The 22,635-nt window shown below is 50.3% G+C and overlaps 1 protein-coding gene across 1 annotated transcript in view; it reads right to left on the minus strand.

Moving 5' to 3' along the window:
• Positions 1 to 22,635, minus strand: part of BCAS4 (breast carcinoma amplified sequence 4) — a 78,017-nt gene that overhangs the window by 20,989 nt on the left and 34,393 nt on the right. Inside the window, exons 3-4 of the mRNA XM_006839324.1 lie at positions 20,231 to 20,332; positions 11,993 to 12,127 (exon numbers count right to left, since the gene is read on the minus strand). Of these exons, the coding sequence (XP_006839387.1) occupies positions 11,993 to 12,127; positions 20,231 to 20,332 (237 nt within the window). The remainder of the gene's footprint in view (positions 1 to 11,992; positions 12,128 to 20,230; positions 20,333 to 22,635) is intronic.

Below are 22,635 nucleotides of genomic sequence, written 5' to 3' on the forward strand. Positions count from 1 at the left end.
TGAAGCAGTGAATTCTAAAGGACTGGGTGGATGGATGGATGGATGGAAGGAAAGAATGGGAAGGAGAAGAGAGAAGGGAGGAAGGAAGGGAAGAGAGGAAAGAAGGTGGGGGTCTGCACACTCAATGAGGGAGTTAAGCTCAGCCTAGTGGGGTGGGGTTTCATAGGATAAGGGGCTAGAGTCCTTATCCCTAGAAGCCTAGAGGGGAACAGGAAAGTCTCATGGGAGTGAACCCCTGGGCAGATGGGCAGAGCCAACAAGGCACACTGGTTAGTGGGGGCTCAGGTCCAGCCAACAAGGAACAGCTGACATTTCCCCACATTCTGCTACACACATACTCAGAACGAACACGCAACAGGGTGGGTGGAACTTAGTTCACACCTGAAGGCCTCCTCCTCCGGGTCTGGCGATCTCCCTACCACATGTCCATTCCTTCCTATGTGGCTCTGGCAGCTGCTTATAGGGGTGAGGGTGAGAGTGGAGGCCACCACGTGCTGCCCTCACTGGGTGCTTTAGGGGGAAAAGAGTCCCAGACAGCACCCCCAGAACCCCCCACACATGCTGCCTCACCAGGTAACTGTGTCCCATTTCCAAATCCCCCAGGTGACCATGGTCCCCCTTTCTAGCTGTGTGACTTTAACCATGTGTTTTACGTCTCTGTGCCTCAATGTTCTCATCTGAAAATCAGGGTTAGTCACAGTTTCTGATTCACAGGACTTAGGCCGCTGACGTGATCGTATAACCACAAAGCACTCAGAACACAGAAAATGCTCCGTGACTGTTGGCTAATTTCATTATGATTACAGCCCCCTGACTTCATATTCTTTTTAGAGTCGGTCATTAGCTTGTGAAATCGCATTGCATTTTTAGTATTAAGTGCATCCGGTTTTAAAACATGAACATTTCAATTAATTCATAATTGCCAGAGCCAGTACTGGGATTGCTTCAATGTTTAATTTACAAGGAGTCTCAAAAGGTGTAAGTGCCGGAACATCTCTCCAATGCTACGAGGCATGGTTCATCCATCAGTCAGGGGCCTGGTGCACAGTAGGTGCTTAATAAATACCTGCTAGCCCGATGGGGATAGGTTATGGTGGCCCCAGGCGGCAAGACTATGCTGACAAGTCCCCACAAGCAGCTCTGCTGGCCTGTGGTCTCCCACTTCTCTAGAAGCGTGACTGCTGCCACTTGAGCTCCAGGTGGTCTCATGCAGCCCCATGTATCTGTGCGCGTGCACACATGTCTGAGCACACACATGTAACATGCATGTGCACACACACATGTGTATACACATACATGCTTGAGCGTACACACAGGCACTGGCCTCTAGAACTGCCAGGCATGGGAGACAGGAGGGGAAGCAGCAGGACCCCAATACAGGTCATGACAGGCACTTTGCAATGGGCACTCAGTAATGTCCTGCTTGCTTGGCTTCTCCCCCTACTTAATAACCTGCATCTCCCTATCTGCCGAACAAGACTCCCCAACTAACAGGAACTCTGGCCTTGACTTTAGGCCTGGCGTTGTGACAAGATACGATGGTATCAGCCAGAACTGGCATCTAGACAACTGGACTGCTTAATGAGATGTGGTTTATTTTCCCAGCAGAAAGCTGGCTGCGAGCAGTGCCAAGTTCAAGGGCCTCCAGGGCTCTACGGGCATCGGGCATCCCAACCACAGCTGCAGGCAGCATACAGGTATGTGAGCTAACGGAGGGCTTATTTTAGCACCTGTGACACCTGATTATACCTGCACACCTGCAGCCTGCCCCACCTCACTTACCAAGGGCACACAACCCAGTGGCCTGTGGGCTGGGGCCAGGTCCAGCCAAGCCTGTCCACACATGAGGCCACGTTATCCCCAGCCTCTGTCCTGGCCTCGCTCTTCTCCTTTTCTGTCACACTTATGGTCGGAAGCATATAATCCATCTCCAAATCAGCCAACTGTGAGCTGGAGCTCACTGCGGAGACCTAGAGCTCCTTTAGGGTTTCATGGTTTCTTAGCGCTTTGGTCCCACACACCAAGTGCTCACAACATACTAGGAATGACCCTGAGGGACCTTTCATGGGAGTGACATGTCTCACTGAGGACACCAGGGCTCTGAGCAGGGCAGTGGGTGCCACGGTGCCACCTAGCCAGTGGGTTCCTGAAGGTGGGAATCTGGGAGATCAGAGGGTCTCAGGGCACTGGTAGCTCCGTGGTAGAATTCTCACCTTCCATGTGGAAGACCCAGGTTCGATTCTTGGCTGGTACACCTCATGCACAGCTACCCCCTGTCTGTCAGTGGAGGCTTGCATATTATCAGGATGCTCAACCAGCTTCTGCAGAGCTTCCAAACTAAGAGAGACTAGGAAGAAAGGGCTGGCAAGCTGCATCAAAAAAACCAGGCAATGAGAAGCCTACTGATCACAGTGCTCCACAATCCATTATGGGAATGGGGTAGGACCAGGCAGTGTTTCATTCCCTTGTGCACGGAATCTCCATGAGTTAAAGACATATCAACAATAAACAAAACTGAGGGCCCCAATGACCACCTTCCTTAGGACTTCACCCAGGGAGAACCAATGGTCAGTCTTGGGCCTCTTCACATTCCAGCGATATTCCCCACCCAGGAGACTCGAATGGCTAGGTTGGGCAGTGAAAAGGGAGTACCTTATTGGGGGGTTCATGCCCTGGGCCTTGGGTACTGTGGACTACATGCTCAATGGCCTGTGTAAGGTGTCCAAGCAGACCAACTTCCCAACCAGCAACATGGGCACAGAGCAGCCTTCAAGGGCTGGGGGCTGCGGGCTGCGGCTAGCCCTATCAGCCAGCCACGGCCAGTGGCCACAGCACTGGGCAGGTACCATCCCCTCTGCTCAGCATAGCTTCTGGTTCTCAATGCTGGAACCTCGTGGCCCAGGGCTCAGCTCCCTCCTTCAACAAATAGGCATTGAGTCTTGCCCCAGGCCAGGCTCTGTGCCGGGCATAAATTCAAAGCAGACTGTTACTAAGGCAGACATGGAGGCCCCTGTGCCAAATCAGCCCGCCTAGGGATTGATTTGAGCCTCTCAGAGTTGCCCAAATCAGCTGATTTCACATAAAAATCTATATCCTCAACTTCACTTCTTTCAAAATTTAGGTCAGGCCATTCTGGGCCTTTATCTTGCCTAAAACCAGGTACACCTGCCTCTTCTGTTGGCCACAATCCCTACCGAGCCCCTTTGTCTCAGTCAGGGCTCCACCTGGACCCAGCAGGTATTCGAGACCCTTGAGGCATGAGGACTGTGGGGTTTGGAAATTAAACAGGCCAGCGATTGGAAGCCAGGTCCTAGCTAATCAATCTGAGCCTCAGTTTTCTCAGCTGTAAAGTGAGAATGTAACAGAACCTGTGTACCAAGTGGATGTGAAGGTTAGCTAAGTTAGAACAGGTAACATGCTACCTTGCCAGCCAACCCCAAAAAGAGCCCAGAAAGGCAAAGTCATGAAAACTTCTTAGACACAACCAAACACCTTGAGGGAACGAGTCATGGGGCCTGGAGGCTCAAACAGTGGTTTCGGGGAATACCAAGGGTGACTGGCATGACATAATCCACAAAGACACATTCTAATGGACAGAGTTTGGTGGAACTCCCAAGACTACAACCCGTAGTCACCCTTTAAGTCTGGAAACCAACTCACCCCAGGGCTCAACTTTCAGACAGCTCTACATGGGAACGAACAACAGAGCTAAGGAGGTATACACATCTTAGAATAATCAACCATTTAAGATCTAAAGGGCAGCATTTACCCAAAGATAAAGTCCAGAAGGATTAGGAAATGAGGAAGGAAGGAAACAGGAAACACAGGAAGAAGTGGAATGAGTGATGCTACCTCGTGGGGACTGCAGTCAATGAGATGAAGCAAAATGTGTATCAATTGTTGAATGGAAAGCTGATTTGCTCTGTAAACCTTCACTCAGTTCACAAAAAAACAAAACAAAAAAGAGCTCAGAAAACTGGCTGCTGGCATCAACATCATTCTAACTACTATTATGAAATCAAGAAGCCACAGCCCTTGCCCCCAAGAAGCCAGAGGGATCAACCAATGACAACAGGCACCTCCCCAGATGACATAATGACAGGGGATGATGGGGACTTCAGAGACCAGCGGAATCCAAGTAGTTTCCCAGCGGCTGTGCCATCCATCGGGCCTGGGCCTCCAACAATGAGCAAGCATTGCCAGGTTGAGTCCAGAAGGAAGGGTATTCCAGGCCTGGGGACCAGCATACACAAAGGCCTGGAGGCTGATGCGGCTAGCCCACCCCCACCCCAGGACAAGACTGACCTGAGCCCGCTGTAAGGGCGCACATTAGGTGAGAGGCTGGGGCGTTCCCAGACCACTGCAACCTCAAGTGGGTCTCAACAGACAACCCTAGGCCCTCAAAATAAAAACACCTCTCAGTGGGAAGGTGTTTCCTCCCCACTCACTCCCCAAAGCTGAACTTGAATGCAATGTTAAAAATACACCACTTGGCTCCCAAACCAGCCAGGAGCCTCTGTTGCTCCCCAGCCTCGCAGGCCCCCCTATATCTGGAAAGAACAGATTCTTGAATGTCTAAGTGCTGTCTGTCATTCACGAGGTGGGGGACCGGGGACATGTTACACCTCGGCACTCGGCCTCCGTTGCTGCGTTCATACTTACCATCTGCTCAAGTTGTATTTTTTCCCGCAGGGGCTGATGGGGGCAGAGGGAGAAGGAAAGGCTGGTTCAGGGCTGGGAGAAGGCGCGCAAGAATCTCCATGAGCCCTTCTTTGTGTTTTTGGCGTACTGTAGACTCCACCAGAGCCCAGCAGGGCCTCCTCCAAGGAGTCAGACCAGAGGTCTCCGCCTGGGGAGAGGGGAGGCGCCCGGAGCCCAGTCTCCCGCCTCAGGCAGGCAGTGGGGAGGGAAGCTGGGGGGTGCTGAGGGGGAGGGAAGGAGCCGCCCAGCCGGGCACTGAGGCCTCCTGCAGGCCAAACCAGGCAGGGCAGCTCCTCCCATAGCTTCCATAGCCCCCAGCATAGTGAGAGAGGCAGGCCTGCTGGGATGTTGCTCCCTTAAGATCATGCACTGTAGTTGTTAAATCGACAATGACAGCACATAGTAGGTGCTCAATCATGCACTAAGTGGTATTTATTGAGCACCTACTATGTGCTCAGTCAGGGTAGGAAACTCAAATGCCCACAGGCAGGTCCTGGGAATGGTGATGTGGCTGTGTGGTGGTGAGCAGGGCTCAGGCCCCAGATGCAGGTTCTTCAAGAGGAGAGATTCTTAGGTGACATTTGGTTTTTCTCCATTCTGGCAATGAATTCAGATTAAATATAGATTTGTATCAAGCTGGCCAAAGAACCTAGGCCGGTGGGGTTGGTTTGGGGTATGCATTTCCAGTTTTCAGCCTTATCTTGTGAAGGCTGTGGTTCTTGTCCTCTGGGAGATTGCGGAGGAGGGGAGAGACAGAGAACAAAGCTTGATTTAAATCCCAGCTCTGCCAAGTCTCCTCTGTGAACCTGGGCAAGTGAACGGACCCCTCAGAAACCCAGGTCCCTGCTGGAGTAACGACATCCACCTCTCAGGCTGCTGTGGGAGACAGAATGCAGGCACTGGAAGCTCTTTGTGTACCATTGTTGTTGTTACCTGCCGTTGAGTTGGCCCCCAACTCATGATGACCCCAGTCCTGCACCATCTCCGCGATCAGTTGCGGATAGTACTGCTATGATCCACAGGGTTTTATGGGCTGATTTCTAGAAGATCGCCAGCCCTTTCTTCCTAGTCTGTCTTGGTCTGAACAGGCGTCAGCGTCACAGCAACAGAAAAATCTCCACTGAAAGATAGGTGGTGGCTGCCCATGAGGTGAACTGACTGGGAATTGAATTTGGGTGGCCCCCACAGAGGGTGAGAATTCTACCATGGAATCACCATTAAACCGACTGCCATCGCGCCAATTCCAAAGCACAGCAATCCTACAGGACAGGGTAGAACTGCTTCTACGAGTTTCCCAGACGGTAACTTTTCATGATAGCAGGCAGCCTCATCTTTCTCACGTAAAGCGGCTGGTGGATTTGAACTGCTGGCCTTTCAGTCAGCAGCTCAACATGGAACCCACTCCCCTACCAGGGCTCCTTGAGACACTACTAGTCCATATGGCTGCTATCAGCCAGGCTGATGCCAAGGGCAGGATTCCAGCTAGGGTTGGCACTAGGAAGCTGAGAAGAGAGCTCCACCTCTCTGGTCCCTATACGCCTCGCCGGAAGGGGCAGGGCCTGTGAGGTACAGCCCATCAGACTGAAATCCGGAGGTGGAGGCGGCTGGGTGCCACTCAACAGGTGTAACAAATTTCTCCCACAATATTTAACATTAAAAAAAAAAAATTAGTTCCTGATATTTAGACAACAGAAGGTTTGTATAAAAATCCAGATGTCCAGCTTTCGCCCCAAATAGGAAAATCTGCCCACACTGGGTCCCCATGTCTGCAAGGCTGGTGCCGGGCAATCTCTACTCCTTTAGAATTCTGCATTGTGTGCCAGTCCCCACCATTCTGCCTCACACCTGGCATCCTCACTCCCTGATGTTAGCTGGCATCTGTGGGTATGAGGGCTGCAGTGCAGGCACGCGACAAAGCCCACACCCCTATCCCACCAGCCTCTGGAACAGGAGGTCTCCTCCCTAGCAGGCAGGTCTGCTGGCTGCCGGCCTCGGTCGGCGAGCAGGTGCGCAGATGCAGCCCTCAGAATGGGTGTCAGGGCTTGGCCCCATCCACTTTGCTCTTGGCCAAAGAGTTTTCCTTGGAAAGCACTACCCTTGTCTCCGTTGGAAAAATTAATCAAAATGACACCTCGTGAACAAGATGTTTTGGCTTGGCAGAAAACAAACAGTGGTTTACAACAAATTAGCGAGTTCTGCTCCGCGCCTCTGGGCGAGCGTGTGCCATGTGGAGGCCCTGGCAGCCCCTGGCTCTTGGCCTGGTGGGCCCCCTTCACTGCTGAGGCCCCAGTGTCCAGCTCTGAACCACACTTGCACCTCCACACCGGCCCAGGATGGCTTCCAGATGAGAAGGTTCTTTGTACAGGCTATCCTCCCTCTCCTCCTCCTCAGCAGGGCCTCTGGGACCCTGTCCAGAGACCTAAAACCTCCACCTGGGGCCTCTTTTCTCTCCCCTCATGAGAGGGTTTCCAGGGGACCCAGAGAGCACACTGAGATGCCTGGGAATCCTGTGGCTTGGTGGGCACCTGCATGCTCTGCTTAGCTGTCCTGTTCCAGTCTCAGCATGACGCCGGGGACCCTGACCACCAGCCTTGCTCAGACTGGAGAACCAGCCCTACAGTTCAACAAAGGAAGCCAATTTGACCAGGTTACTGCCTCCGCTACACAGCCTCCAATGGATCCCCATTGCCTTAGAATTCAACTCCCTCCATGTGTTTTGAAGTCCTGCATGCCCTGGTTGGCCCATGCTACTCCTCTGACCTGATCCTCCCCCTCCCCTGCCTTCCAGGCTCACCTGATCGAACCCCTCTGGACTTAGAGCCAGCCCTCCAATGCCAAGGGTGGTCCCAGCTCACATGGCCCTTTACAAGTGACTGTTTACTGCATTCTTCTCCTACCAGATCCTCCACAAGGGAGCTATCTATCCTAGCTCTCTCCCAGGCCATATGGGATTCGGGACTCCGGTTAAGAGTGCAGCTTCATATCCCGATGGCCAGCTGTGGGAACTTGGGGGTGTGATTTAACCTCTCTGTGCCTCAGCTTCCATGTCTGTAAAATGGGGCTAAAAGCAGTACCTCCTTCGTGGAGGACTGTGAGGACTGATGAGCCAAGGGCAGCATCTGGCACACGGTGGGGCTCAATCTATGTTAAAAATCACTACAGAACTGTTCAACTCCACATGAGTTCTCGGGGTACCAGGCTCGGGACCCACCACCAGCTTCTCAGGTAGCTCGTGTCAGAGGTCAAAGCCAGGGGTCCAGAGATGGGGTCATTATGAGATGGTTTAGGAGGTCCCCAGGCCAGAGCCACACTCCTGACATGGCCCCGGTTACCTGGGCAGGGTCAGGCCTGGTGGCTGCTACTGGGGGAGCCAGGAAGGTGGGACTTCTCCCTGACCTGCACCCAGTCACAAAGTTAGGAAGAGGAGGAAGGGAGAAGAGGTGCACTGGAGAAGGAAGGGCTGGCAGAAGTTAGAAAAACAAAGACCAACTTTCTCCCTCCAGGGAAAAAGTTCCAGGTGATGGACTAACCTGAGAAAATGCACCCCAAGAGACCCGTTCATACTCCGAGGGTGAAGAAGTCACTACAAATGAGGGGGCAGTAGTGACAGCTGACTTCATGGGAGTGTGGTGGTCACCCCAAGTGCCCTGCCCCAATCCTAGTCCTCTCCACTTCTTTCTGTTTTTTGTTTGCTAAGTGAGGAGCTCTGGTAGCGTAGTGGTTACGAATTGGGCTGCGAACCACAAGGTCAGCAGTTCGAAACTACCAGCTGTTCCATGGGAGAAAGAAGAGGCTTTCTGCTCCCGCAAAGATTTACAGCCTCGGAAACCCTGTACAGGGTTGCTATGAGTCGGAACCGACTCCACGGCACTTAACAACAACAAGTGCCTTTGAGTCGGTTCTGACTCAAAACAACCCTGTATGGAGTTTCTGAGAGAATGGTGGATCGGCTGGTTTGAACCACCGATCTTGGGAGTAGCAGTCTAACGCTTACCCAGGACTCCTCTCCACTCCCAGAACTCTGGAAGGAGGGGATGGGGAGCAGAGGCAGTGGGGAGAAGGACTGAGCATGGCAGAAGCAGGGGGGTCTGCCAGTCTTGGGTCTGGGTTCCTGTGGCCTCGGGTCAGCCTGGGTCAGGGGACACCTGGACCACGCCTTTGACCAGAGGTGGGGTTGGGATGGTGGGTGAGGGAAATCAAAGTCCTGAACCCTCGTTGCCTGAATTCTGCCTTAAAAAGAGCACAACTCTGAGGAGGGGGAGGAGGTGGTCACCACCGAGAGGACATGTCCACTCCGGGCAGCACTGAGGGGACTCAAGAGGGGCACAAAGTCCCAACTTGGGAGGGATCCAGATGGAAGAAACTGACACCCACCATGCTTCCTGAGGACCCCACCTCTCCCCACAGGAGTCCTGGTGGTCAGAAAGGGAAACAGCCCAGCAGGGTTAAATCAGGACAAACGCTGACTCTGTGCATCATGAGTTCGAGTCTGAGATCCACCACTCACAGGGGATACTGGATCGGCAACTCAACCCATCTGTAAAACAGAGGTCAGGACCAGACCTCCTTCACAGAAGAGGGTTGTGAGGGGATGACGCTTCACTTGGGGGAGGCGCCTGCAACATGAGGCTAGAGGATCATTCTGGGGGAGCTGTAGCTCATACCCTAGGGCCTGGTGGTCCCACACCAGGGGACTGCCTCCCACAGGCAAAGCTTCATGGGGGGCCAAGAACAACACTGAATGAGTCAGCACCGCTGGCTGGGACTGTTTCCTGGAACATGTCTCCACAGGTAGGCCTGAGCAGGCCTCTCCACAGCCCAGCTGGGCCCCAACCCAAAGTCTGGCAGAGATGAGAGGGTGCAGGCCCCAGCATGCCCCAGCTGCACCCTGCGGGGTCCTGTGGCAGAAGTGGGGGTGGGGTGGCCTGGGTTCCAAACCCAGCACAGAATTCAGATCTGTGACTCCCAGCTTGATCCCTGCCTCAGTAAACAGGGTCACTGTACAGACTGCAGAGCAAACAAGCTTCAGGCCATGGGAGGTCAGGCCTCTGGCTTCCACCTCGATGCACTCCGTACTGTGCAACTCGGGGTCTCCTGGTCACCCAGGAATGGTCACGGGAACTGGAGAGAAACAAGGTCAAAGGAAGCAGCTCACACATGGCTTCACTGTTGCTGGAAGGCAGAGACAACACATCTGGGAGGAGGCAATCCCAGAAGACTTCCCGCAGGAGGAGGTGTTAGTTAACATGGCTCTGAAGGGTCAGTAGGAGTTCCTAGACTGTGAGATCTGTGTGGCTACTGCCCAGCTGTTTGTTACTGGCCTTGGGTAGGTCACACATCTGGGGTGGACAGGTCTGAGGCCAGCACTGGAGAGTGAGTGCTCCCAGAATTATTCTCATTACCCGGCCAATCGGAATGTGTTTATGGGGCTGAAGTCTGCCCACAGGTTTCAAGCTGTGACACCAGAAGCTTCTCCAGCCCCTCCCCATCATCTGTAAAGTGGGGGCAATGTTAATACCCAGCGCACAGGACTGTGGGAAAGAAAACAAGTCAAAGCAGCCAAAACACCCAACACGCAGTCTGAACATCGCAAACACTCAATAAAGGAGCCGCTGTGATAACAGAAAGATGTGGGCCAGGGGGCAGCAGAGAGGTACCCAGGCAAGGGGGACAGTGGGAACAGTGGGGGACATAAGGCAGAGCCCCAGAAACGGTGAGGGGCCTTACTAGAGGGCAGGGCAGGGCAGCCAGCTGGGCAGACACCTTTCTTGTTAAGGACAAGGTCCTGGAGACAGGCCAACCGGGTTAAGTCCCTTCATGTCCCTGAGCCTCAGTCTCCTCATCTCTCAAATAGATGTAATGATAAAAGTACCTGCCTCAAGAGACTGCTGGGGGAACGAGATGCCATACAGCATCTAAAACCCTTGTTATTGTTAAGTGCCATCAAGTCGGTTCCAACCCATAGCGACCCTGTATAGGGTTTCTGAGGAGCAGCCGGTGGGCTTGAACCGCCAACCTTGCAGTTCAAACGGTTTTGATAGATGGCGCATTAACCCACAGTGCCACACCAGAACTCCTCTAAAAGCCTTTGTTGTTGTTGTTGTGAAGTGTTGTTGAGTCGATGCCGACCCACAGCAACCCTGTATAGGGTTTCCAAGGATCAGCTGGTGAGCTTGAACCACCGACCTTGCAGTTCAAACGGCTGTGCAGTCTGGTGCATTAACCCACAGCGCCACACCAGGACTCCCTTAGATCATTATTATTATTATTGTTAATATCATCATCAAATACAGCTGGGGGCAGTTTTAGGAACCCAACACTACTGGTATTTGTTGTTGTTAAGTGCATTGAGTCCATTACAACTCATAGAGACCCTATATATAGTTTCCGAGGAGCGACTGGTGAACTTGAACCGCAGACCTTTCAGTGCAGTGCATTGTCCCACAGCACCACACTGATATTTATGACCAGATCATTCTCTATGGTGGTGGTGGTGGGGGGTACTCTGTGCTTTGCAGTGTGTTGAGCAAGTATGCTTGGCCCCCTCCCTACCCACTGGATGCCAACAGCAACCCCTGCCTTCCAGTTGTGAAGACCAAAAATATCTCAACCTTGTCAAATGTCCAAGGCAGACAAACCCCTCCCCCACCTCTCTCCTGCCCTTGGTGGAGAGCCACTGGACCAGGTGGCTCAACCAATGAGAAGACAGAAAGAGGAAGAAAGGCAGGCTGTGTTTTACACAGTTGACTCAGTTTACTCAACAGTAAACGGACACAGTGATCCTTCCTTCTTCATAGGGGGGTGGAGAGGGCCCCAGGAAAATAGAGGGGTACGGATAGGAAAAGACCACTGTAAACTACAAGAGCCACAGGCAGTCTGGACACAGACCAGCTTCCCCAGCCCCTCTGACACGGGTCTCAGGAAGGAGGGGTAGACTAGAACTCTGGCCCTGCCCTGAGAACAAGACTAAGGCTGGGATGGGGCAGGGGACAGAGGCTGGGCCTGCCCTGTTCATCATGATAAACACAGAGCTGTGCTCCGAACACAGCAGGTGCTCAATAGATGTTGGATGAGTGTGTGAGCAGGCACAGCTCGAAGTCTGAGGAAGAAGGGGCACAGGAGGTGGAGAAGACAGAGACGTCCCAGCCACCTGGTCAGTTCCCATGGGCTGGCGGTCAGGCAGACACTACTTCCTGTCTGCAGAAATGAAACATGCCCTTTGAACTCTGCTTCCGGAGCCCCTGTGGGGCCGGGGGAGGGGGTGGGAAGTGGGGAAGGGCTGGGTACTCACGTTCCTGAAAGCAGGCAGCCTGGTGGAGCCCAGCCACCTACGCAGCGCCTGCGGGAAGGTCCCGTGGTCCCGCTCAGCCTGAAGCACATGGGCTTCCAGGAAGGAGACGTGGTGTCCGACCATCTTGACGAAGGCCTGGTAGAGGAGAGAAGAAAGCACGATGCCACATCAGCCTCGGATTGGAGCGCGTTCCTGGCCTTGCTCCCCAGCTGGAGGAGCCCAAGATGTCAGGCCTTAATCACTACCAGCCGGTTCCCTTGCAGTGGATCCACTGACACTGCCTGGCTGGAGGGGCCCTTCAGAAACCCCTGCAGGAGCAGCTCCCAGTGGGGGCCAGGCCAAATCACCCCTGTGTCCTCCCACCTTCTTTCTGTAGTACCCTATAGTTAACCTCCATTTTATAGAGAAGGAAAACCAAGGCTCAGAGAGGTTGAGTGATCTGCTCAAAGCCACACAGCTACAAAGCAGCAGAGAAAGGACTCAGGTATAAATTTCAAAGCCTTTCTTATGGAAATTGTTTTTTTTTTTTTAAATACTCATTTTACTGCTTGATGCATATCAAAACAAAAACCAAAACAAAAACTGCTATCAAGTTGACCCCAACTCACAGCAGAGGAGAACTTCCCCATGAGGTCTCCAAGGTTGTAATGTTTATGGAAGCACAGTGTTGTATCTTTCTCCTGGAGTTTGTGAGTTTGAATTATGGGTCTTTAGGTTAGCAGCTAGAGCACTTAACAGCTCTACCATCAATGCTACTTCTTGATGTAAATCAGGGGGTCTCGAACTCAAATGCCAGCAGGGGCCAGCAGGAACCAAATAAGGGAAGAGGGCCGAGTGGGAACTGGGTGACTAAGAGTGTCCACTCCAGGCCCACATTCTCTACTTAGTATGTTACTTAGTAATGTGTGTGCCTTTCAGCAAGTTACTTAATTTCTTCTACTGGCCTCAGTTTTCTTATCTGCAAAATGGGGATAAAACAATGCCAACCTTGCCAAGCAAGCTAAGTGCTTAACACATTATTAAAGACTCAATGGTGGTAGCTAATAGTATTTAAGAGAAGGACATTCAAATTTTATGTTAAAATTATTTTTTTAAATCAATGCTAGCAATACATCCCTTTTTTTTTTTTTTTTAAATATATGCTATTAAGTGCCATTGAGTCGGTTCTGACTCATAGCAACCCTGTATAGGGTTTCTGAGGAGCGGCTGGTAGGTTTGAACTGCCAATCTTACAGTTCAAATTGACCTTGTGGTCCAGTGCCTTATCCTGCAGCACCACACCAGGACTCCAAATACTATGTAGGCCCTGCGAAAGTCAGCTGTGGGCTTCAACCACTCATCTATGCCATCTGATATATGTCTGTTTATGCCTTTTATTATGTTCAACACGTGTGCATGTGTGTACATGTGTGTTTGTGAGAGAGAGAGTAGGTACTCGGACAAGGCCACTCTAACTAGAGATTTTGGTACCATCCTGGACAAATCACCACCTCCATGGGCCGGGCCTTCCTTGTCCCAGATAAAATGGAAGAAGTTTTCTTACACTGGGACAGAAGGAAGGACATCGCAGTGCTGGGTACTACTAAGGGAGTCCCCTCTTCACTGTGGAAAAACCCACAATCCTCCCACATCCTGGTAGGTCTCCTTCCATCTGGTCCTATCCGCTCCCTCTCAGCCCACATCCCAGCCACACCAACTTCCCTTTTGTTTCTCTCATGTGCCAGGTCACCCTTGCCACAGGGCCTTTGCACCAGCTCCCTCCATGCCAGTAGCGTCTTAGCTCTGCTCTGCTCCTGGGCTCTGCTTGTCTCTGAGGCCCTCTCCTAAGAGCGGCTCTTCTGACCACTCAATCAGACACAGCCACCAAGTTGCTGTCCCTTGTCACCTAGTTTCCTCACCCACATAGCTCTCACCACTCTAGGAATTGCTTACTTGTCTACTAAGGTATTTTTATGCAAATATATTCTTCTATATTTGCTTGTCAACCATGCCCTACCCCGTGACAAAGTTGTTGCTGTTAGGTACCATCAACTCATAGCAACCCTATGCACAACAGAACGAAACACTGCCAGGTTCTGCGCCAACCTCACAATTGCTGCTATGTTTGAGCCTACTTCTGCTACCACTGTACCAATTCATCTTCTTGGGTGTCTTCCTTTTTTTTTTGCTGACCCGCCACTTTACCAAGCATGATCTCCTTCTCCAGGAACAGGTCCCTCCTGATATATGTCCAAAGTATGAGAGACAAAGTTTCACCATCCTGGCTTCTAAGGAGCACCCTGGCTGCACTTCTTCCAACACAGATCGGTTTGTTCTTCTGGCAGTCCATGGTACTTTCAATATTCTCCTCCAACACCATAACTCAAATGCATCAATTCTTCTAGGGTCTTCCTTATTCACTACCCAGCTTTCGCATGCCTATGAGGCTGTTAAAAATACTATGGCTTGGGTCAGGCATACCTTAGTCCTCAAACTGACATCTTTGCTCTTAAACACTTTAAAGCGGTTATTTCCTGGCTGCTGCTTCCATAGTTGAGCCAAGCAAAATGAAGTCTTTGACCTGGCAAGGTACAACATGTGAAAAAAAGTCTGTGGAGCAGTGGCACTCACCAAAAGACCAAACGCGGGGTAGGTGGATTTAGTTGACAAATGCAGAAGATACGCGTTATCTGTGTTAAAAAACGGTCTTCCCAGTCCACCTCCCTCTACAGGGTAACCTCTGAGGCATGGTGGTTTGCTGCTGGATCCCAAGACAGAGACCAAAGCCTGGTCCCTCAGTATGAGCTGGATGAATGAGTGTTTGAATGAATGAATGTAAACAAGTGTCCTTAATCAAAAAGACAATGGACAAGGCAAATCCAATATGGCGGCACCTGTAATCCTCTGCTGCTCTGGGGTTTAGCAGAGGCAAAGCTGAAAGACTGACTACTTCCAGATGGGGGAGGGGACACCCAGGGCCAAGGCGGGAAGCTTCCACACAAGGGTTTGGAGGCTGCCAGGCCAGCACATCTGGTCATAAAACATAGCGGAGTCCTATCCTCCCTCCCTCCAGCCGATTCCAATTTTATGCTCCTGCGCTCCTGCGTTAAGGCCAAGCTGGTGGGGAGTGAGGCAACAGCGAGGAATGCGTGCCTCTTGAGGTCTGAAAGGCCTCCAGAATGCCAGCAAGGGTGGCCTGGCCGCCACAGCCACAGCCAGGGGAGAGGCTGGGACCTGGGCATTAAAGGGACACACACCTCTCCCAGACAGGGGCAGGGAACAGAGGAGGAGCAAAGCAGAGTTTAGCAACCCCAGGGCTGTAGACTGGGATCAAGGGTGATTGTTATATTTTATCTTTTCAATGAAAATGTACTACTTTTTCAGGGAGGAGGGAGGGAAGAGGAAGGAAAGAAGAGAAGGAAGAGAGGGAGAGATTGCTGAGAAAGCCCAATGTTTCTAAATCTCTGTAAGAGCAGAGGTGAGTGTGTGAGCACCTTCTCCAAAGGTCCCGGTTGGGGTGGGAGCAGGGCCTGCACAGAGTGGTCAAGGTCACTGCCCTTGTCATTCATTCCAGCACCACTATTCCCTACCTGTGGGACCCTGGGCAAATCCCTGCACATCTCTGGGCCTCAGTTGCTTTTTCTGTAAAACCAACAGGACCTTTCCTATTGGTTACTGTGAGGGTGGCACAAGTCCTTACACTTCAATCCCTGACACTGAGTGCTAGTTTTATTAACACTGATGAAGGGCCAATCGGGTCTAAGAGGGCACCCTATGGTTTCCATGCTTCTACTGGGTGGTGGACCAATAAACAACATTCTTATCAACAGAGAAAAGGTTGAAGTTGTCAAGGACTTCATTCTTCTTGGATCACCTATCAACACTTCTGGAAGCAGCAGTTCAGAAATCAAACGACATATTGTATTAGGCAAATCTGCTGCACAGGACCTTTTAAAAGTGTTGAAGAGCAAAGATGTCAGCTTGAGGACTAAGGTGAGACTGACCCAAACCATGGTATTTTCAATAACCTCATATGCATGAGAAAGCTGGACAGTGAATAAGGAAGACCATAGAAGAATTGATGCCTTTGAGTTCTGGTGTTGGAGGAGAATATTGAAAGTGCCATGAGCTGCCAAAAGAACCAATAGATCCGCTTTGGAAGAAGTGAAGCCAGAGCGCTCCTTGGAGGCCAAGATGACAAAACTTCGTCTCTCATACTTTGGACATATTGTCAGGAGGGACCAGTCGCTGAAGAATAATATCATGTTTGGTAAGGTGGAGGGTCAGCAAAAAAGAGGAAGACCCCCAGTGAGATGGATTGGCCAGGTGGCAGCATTGATGGACTCAAGCATGTCAACAGTAGTGAGGTTGGCCCAGGATCGGGCAGTGTTTCATTCTGCTGTGCATAAGGTCTCTATGGGTCGGTACTGACTCGATGGCACCTAACAACAACAACTGGATGGTGGTGGTGGGGATGGTTATACTGATCAGAAAGTGGTCTTGGGCTCCCTGGAGGTCCCTGGCACTTTGGTCATCCCTACCCCTCCTGTCCCTACCAGATGGTCCCCACTCCCTCAACTTTGTAGACAAGGATGACCACCATCCCTACATGACACAGGGTAACCCCCACCACAGTGAATAATCTGGACCAAAGTACCCCTAGAGCCAAGGCTGAGATGTCTACTCTGGAGCCTGCGCTGTAACCACAAAGCATACTGTCCCCTCATGGCCCCCTTCCTTTCAAGACAAAAGCCAACATCTTGGATGGCTAGACCTAAGCAACCTGGCTCTGGTTTCCCCATTATCCAACCCCATCACGGGTCATGTCCCAACTCCCACAATCTGGTTGTCCCCAAGTTCTTCCAGTGTCCCGGTCTCTGCCCACCCAGAGCCTGGCTCCTTTTCCCTGAGCTGCATGCCCTGGCCTGCCCTCCTTCCGCTTACCCTCCCGAGTCCTGCAGTATCCACGCCTCAGTCATGGCCTTCTCTTCACAGCTCTCACCTACCTCTCAATCAGTCTTGGCAATCATGGGATGTAGAGTAATGGCTCCCCAAAGATCCCATTTCCTAACCCTGGGAACATGTCCCCTTACAAGGTGACAGGCCAGGGATGCTCTGGGCCCCTGTCATCACAGGGTCCTTCTACAAGGGAGGCTGGAGGACCAGAGTCAGGAAGAGAAGATGTAAAGGTAGGCAGAGGCAGGGGAAGCAGAGAGGAGAGCAAGCTGTGTGCAGGTTATGAAGGGGAAGGAAGGGGCCACAAGCCAAGGGATACAGGAGACTGTGGCGCTGTGCATGAGTGCACTGAACTGCAAGGTCGATGGTTCAAGCTCACCAGCTGCTCCTCGGAAACCCTACAGAGGGTCACTATGGGTTGCAATCGACTCGATGGCACTTCACAACAGCAGCTATTATTGAAAACTGCTGTTGAGTCAGCTTCCAAATCCTGACAATGACAGGCCTGGGTCTACACCATCCCCATGATCCTTTGCAGATCAGACCACTGTTTCCATTGGTTGCTTTTGGAAGTAGACGTCAGGCCTCTCTTTCTAGACTTAGTCTGGAGGCTCCGCTGAAACCTATTCAGCATCACAGCAATCCAGAAGTTTCCATGACAGACAGATGGTGCATGAGGTACACTGGCCAGAAACTGTATGGGAGTGGGTATTCAATCACTGAGCCAGCCACCAATGTCCCCCGGGGGTCTCCAGAAATGGGAAGATCACTGGATTCTCCCCCCAGAGATTCCAGAAGGGACCAGTCAGACCCACACTCTGCCTCGAGTCCTCTGAAAGCCATTTTAGACTTCTGACTTCTAGAATGATGAGAGAAGAAATCCACGTTGTTTCAAGGTTTTAAATGTGTGGTGATACGTTACAGCAGGAAACTCGCCTGATCATTTTTTCATGGTCGGTGGGACACAGAGTGCCCACCTACATTTTCCATCTCTGGGGTTTACTGGGAAGCTGCTATCCCACTGTTAGCTTGTGCTGGCATCTGGTGGAAGCCTGGAGAACGGTGTGAATCTGAAAACATAGGACTTATCTCACCATCTCACCAACTCTAGCACCAGAGACTCCTTGGGACATATGTGTCCCATTCCTGGAGCTGCCAAGATAAGCACTGGGCCATTAACTAAAAGGTCAGCAGTTCAAACCCACCAACCACTCCTAGTAACCCTATACAGCATCACTATGAGTCGGAACCAACTCAATGGCACTTAACAACAAGGACATCAAAACCGGTATTACCTCAAAAATTTTTTTTTCATTTCATTCACAATGTCTCCCATTACTGAAAACATATAGTTTCAACAAAAAATTAACAGCAGAAAATAATTTGCTCTTGAAAAAGTCAGTGATCAGTTGGTGTCTCTCCTGGCTGCATCTGGCCACAGACTGTAACTGTTTTGCTCACACTGACGCTCACAATGGCATATGGGAGGCCCTGGTCTTGAGAGCTAGGACAACGGAGCCAGGCAGAAACCAAGGCCGCAAATCTTCCCATTTCTGTTCCTCCTCCCAACATGTGGAATAAAATTCAAATGAACCAGCTATTCCAAGGGCAGGGTTTTAATTATATTCTGGCCTCATTCTCTGCTGACAAGAATGCTAATTCTCTGCTAACTCCAATGCCAACTGACAAATTCCCCTCCGCCCTTAGCTCAGAGCACCTCTCTCCCTGCCCACGTGTCCTCTGTCCAGGTGACTGTCATGAAACCACAAGCTTCTCCCAGTCTCCCTGATGACCCAGTCGAATGAGGGCATGGGCTTTGGTGGTCGGGAGTAGGAGGCTTGCCTTCAATATAATCAGCTATATATCCAGAAGGCGCCCTGGTAGCATAGTGTTTATGAGTTGGGCTGCTAACTGCAAGGTCAGCAGTTCAAATCCACCAGTTGCTCTGCGGGAGAAAGAAGAGGCTTACTGTTCCTGTTAAGATTTATAGCCTTGGAAATCCTATGCAGGGTCGCTATGAGTCAGAACCAATTCGTTGGCACATAATCACCACCGCTAGGTGAGTTAGGTGACCAGAAAAGTGGTCTGGCACTGTGAGGCAGGGACATGAAGGGACCTACCACTCGGGCAGTATGACAAGGAGGAGATGAGATATCCTATACAGTGCCAGATAACCCAGTAAGCACAGGGTTACTAGTGCTTACTTCCTAATCAGGAGTGGACAACCTCACACTTTTCCATCACAGCAAAGACTCCACATCTCCCCTCCTACAGAATCGAAGCTTCTTTTCAAATGTACAATTACTGACAACAGGGATGAAGTACCCAGGAAGCAAGGGAAACATGTGCTTACTCATCAATTGTGGTGGACATCATGTGAAAGTGTCCACTGTCAACTAGCAAGTAGGCACAAGTCAGCCCGTGCTTCCCTAGGGTCCTCTTAGATCTCAGCCCTGTGCCTGGGCAGGGGATGAGATGGATTCCAGTCAGCAGTGAGGCAGCAGGGCAGGGTGGGGACTGTGGTAAGCAGGAGACCACAGCACTGTACGGGCAGCTGCTGCTCAGCTCTACGCCTTCTTTTAGCGATGTGGCAAGACAACCGGGAGCTGGAAACGCCCCATTTCCTGATTTAGGTCTTTCCCAAAAGTTATGTTACTGTGTGCCACCTAGTTGATTCCAACTCAGAGTAACCAGGTAGAACTGCCGCACGGAGATTCCGAGGCTGGCACCTTCATGGGAGCAGACGGTCAGGGTTTTTCTCCCTTGGAGTGGTGAGTGGATTTGAACCACATGGTTATAGATGTAAAATTCCACTGGACTATATACACTTAGGAGTGCCGGGGTGGTGATGTGGGCTAATGCGCTGGACTGCAAAATCAGTTTGAACTGCAAGGTGGGTGGTTCAAGCTTACCAGCCGCTCCTTGAAAACCCTACACAATGTCGCTATGGGTCAGAACTGACTCAACAGCATTCAACAACGACAACAACAATCTACACTTAAGGTGTGCCCTTTATGTATTTGGACCTTGATGATTAAGTATTTAAAGATAGCGGGGCCCCTGGGTTATCAGATCTTCTGAATTTTCAAAAGCCGCCTAAAATTTGGATTTTTATATGTCTTCCAATTTTTTTAATGTTAGAAACAAATTCACATTATAAAAAAAAAAAAGGTCATGTGCGTGTAGATCTTTCGCCACCACCCCACTCTGTGGAGCCTAACACCTCACACTCTAGGCATGGGCATTGTGGAGGAGAGGGTGAAGGCCACAGCAAGTCCTGGGTCAGTAGGCGGATGGGCGTACCTCTAGCTGATCCACTTTGGTGTAGATGCTACTTATCTGCATCACTTTGGTCTTAAGGAGTGGAATGTTTTCATCCAAGATCTGCGAAGTGTCACTCCGGATCTGCAAAGAACAAATAGCTCATCGGGCACTCCATTCATCACAGTACCTCCCACCTGCCTCTGATCCAGCACAGCTCCTCCCACATGCTTCTGGTCCAGCATAGCTCCTCCCACCTGCCTCTGGTCCAGCATAGCTCCTCCCACCTGCCTCTGGTCCAGCATTGCACCTCCCATCTGCCTCTGGTCCAGCATAGCACCTCTCATCTGCCTCTCTGGTCCATACAGCGTCTCTCACCTACTTAAGGGACCAGCCAGGTTCTTTGCAGACCTCTGATGGTCAAGGACTTGCCCAGGAACAATCCAAGGGCCCAGATCGGAATCAATTTCACACCTCTCACATTCTTTACAGGAACAGACAGCCTCATCTTTCTCCCACAGAGTGGCTGGTGGGTTTGAACCATCAACCTTGAGGTTAGCAGTCTGGTCCCTAACCCACAGTGCTACCACTGTTTCTCCCCAAACACCCAGCAACCCTAGGTCCAAACTAAATACCTTCATGTCCTAAACCACTGAGCTTGAGCAAATGGAAAGAATCAAAATTTCTTCCCTAAACCAGAGTTGAGATAAATCTGAGTTTCCTTCACAATGGGGTTAATAACATTAATGAGTTGATCATCTTCATTAAAAATGGAAATGAACCACAATTCTCAGACATTCATGTGCTTCCTAAATATTTTCTATGCATTATCTAATTTTCAACTGCTTTTGCTTGGAAAGACCAACTGTGGGTTGTTATGCGTTGGAATTGACTCGACAGCACTTAACAACAACAACAACAAAGATATCTTTGGTTTTGGTGACAATTTTTCTATGGAGAGTATGTGCAACTATTATCAAAATAAGAAAAACCAGAGACACATATGCTCCATACGGACCAGCCCAATATGCGCCTCTAATAACGTCACATATTCCAACTCCTGTGTGTACTGCTATGCTAACATCTGTTTCTCTTCATTTGAGTTGTGCCCCATCAGCAAATGAAGGTCCCGCGGGCTTTACTCCATTCGAGTCATCACAGTCAACTCTACTTTGAGGAGGCAACTCTTCCCCAGTCGCATTTTGAGTGCTTTCCAACCTGAGGGGCTTATTTTCTGGCACTATATCTGACAGTGTTTCTCTGCTATTCATAAGGTTTTCAGTGACTAAATATTCAGAAGTTGTTCGTCACGTCTTCTTCCTAGTCCATCTTTGTCTGTCCTTCGATTGGAGGAAGACTCACCTTGCATGCTGAAAGTGAGAGGACTTAAAATATTTACTGATGAAGATCAAAGACCACAACCTTTGGTATGGATTGCATCTCAGTGTAAAGAAAACTAAAATCCTTGCCACTGGACCAATACAACATTCTTATCAACAGAGAAAAGATTGAAGTTGTCAAGGACTTCATTCTTCTTGGATCAACCATCAACACTCACAGAAACAGCAATCAAGAAATCAAACAACATATTGAATTAGGCAAATCTGCTGCACACAATATTTTTAAAGTGTTGAAGAGCAAAAATGTCAGCTTGAGGACTAAGGTGTGCTTGACCCAAGCCATGGTATTTTCAATAACCTCATATGCATGTGAAATTTGGACAATAAATAAGGAAGACTGTAGGATTGATGCTTTTGAGTTATGGTGTTGGTGGAGAATATTGAAAGTCCCATGGGCTGCCAAAAGAACCATAGATCTGTGTTGGAAAAATGCAGCTAGAGTGCTCTTTGGAGACCAGGATGGCCAAACTTCGTCTCTCATACTTCAGACATATTGTCAGGAGGGACCAGTCACTGGAGAGGGATATCATGTTTAGTAATGTGGAGGGTCAGAGAAAAAGATGAAGACCCCCACTGAGATGGATTGGCCAAGTGGCAGCATCAATGGGCTTAAGGGTGGCAACAATAGTGAGGTTGGCTAAGAATCGGGCAGTGTTTCATTCTACTGTGCATAAGGTTGCTATGAATCGGCATAGACTCGATGGCACCTAATAACCACAATTACAGTTTATAAATAATAAATCCAAGAAACAAGTCCAGATTTTTGACTCCCAGACCCCATAAGCTAAACTGTCATATTATTTGTAATTTGAATGTTATCTTCGGACAGTTTTAAGAGTTATAAATACAATTTCTTCTCTATTCATTAGTCCTATGTCTTACTACTTGAATACCTAACAAATTTGAGACATGGTGCTAGATGCAAGGAAAAAAAAACAAAACAAAGGGACACTATTCCTGTTACAGCAATAAAGCAAATATCTATTACTTGTTACAGTTTAGAAAGTAGTTTTCAGAACAGAGTTCCAATGAACTGCATACTGAATC

Source organism: Chrysochloris asiatica, unplaced genomic scaffold (assembly GCF_000296735.1).
Source record: "Chrysochloris asiatica unplaced genomic scaffold, ChrAsi1.0 scaffold00023, whole genome shotgun sequence".
NCBI lineage: Eukaryota > Metazoa > Chordata > Mammalia > Afrosoricida > Chrysochloridae > Chrysochloris > Chrysochloris asiatica.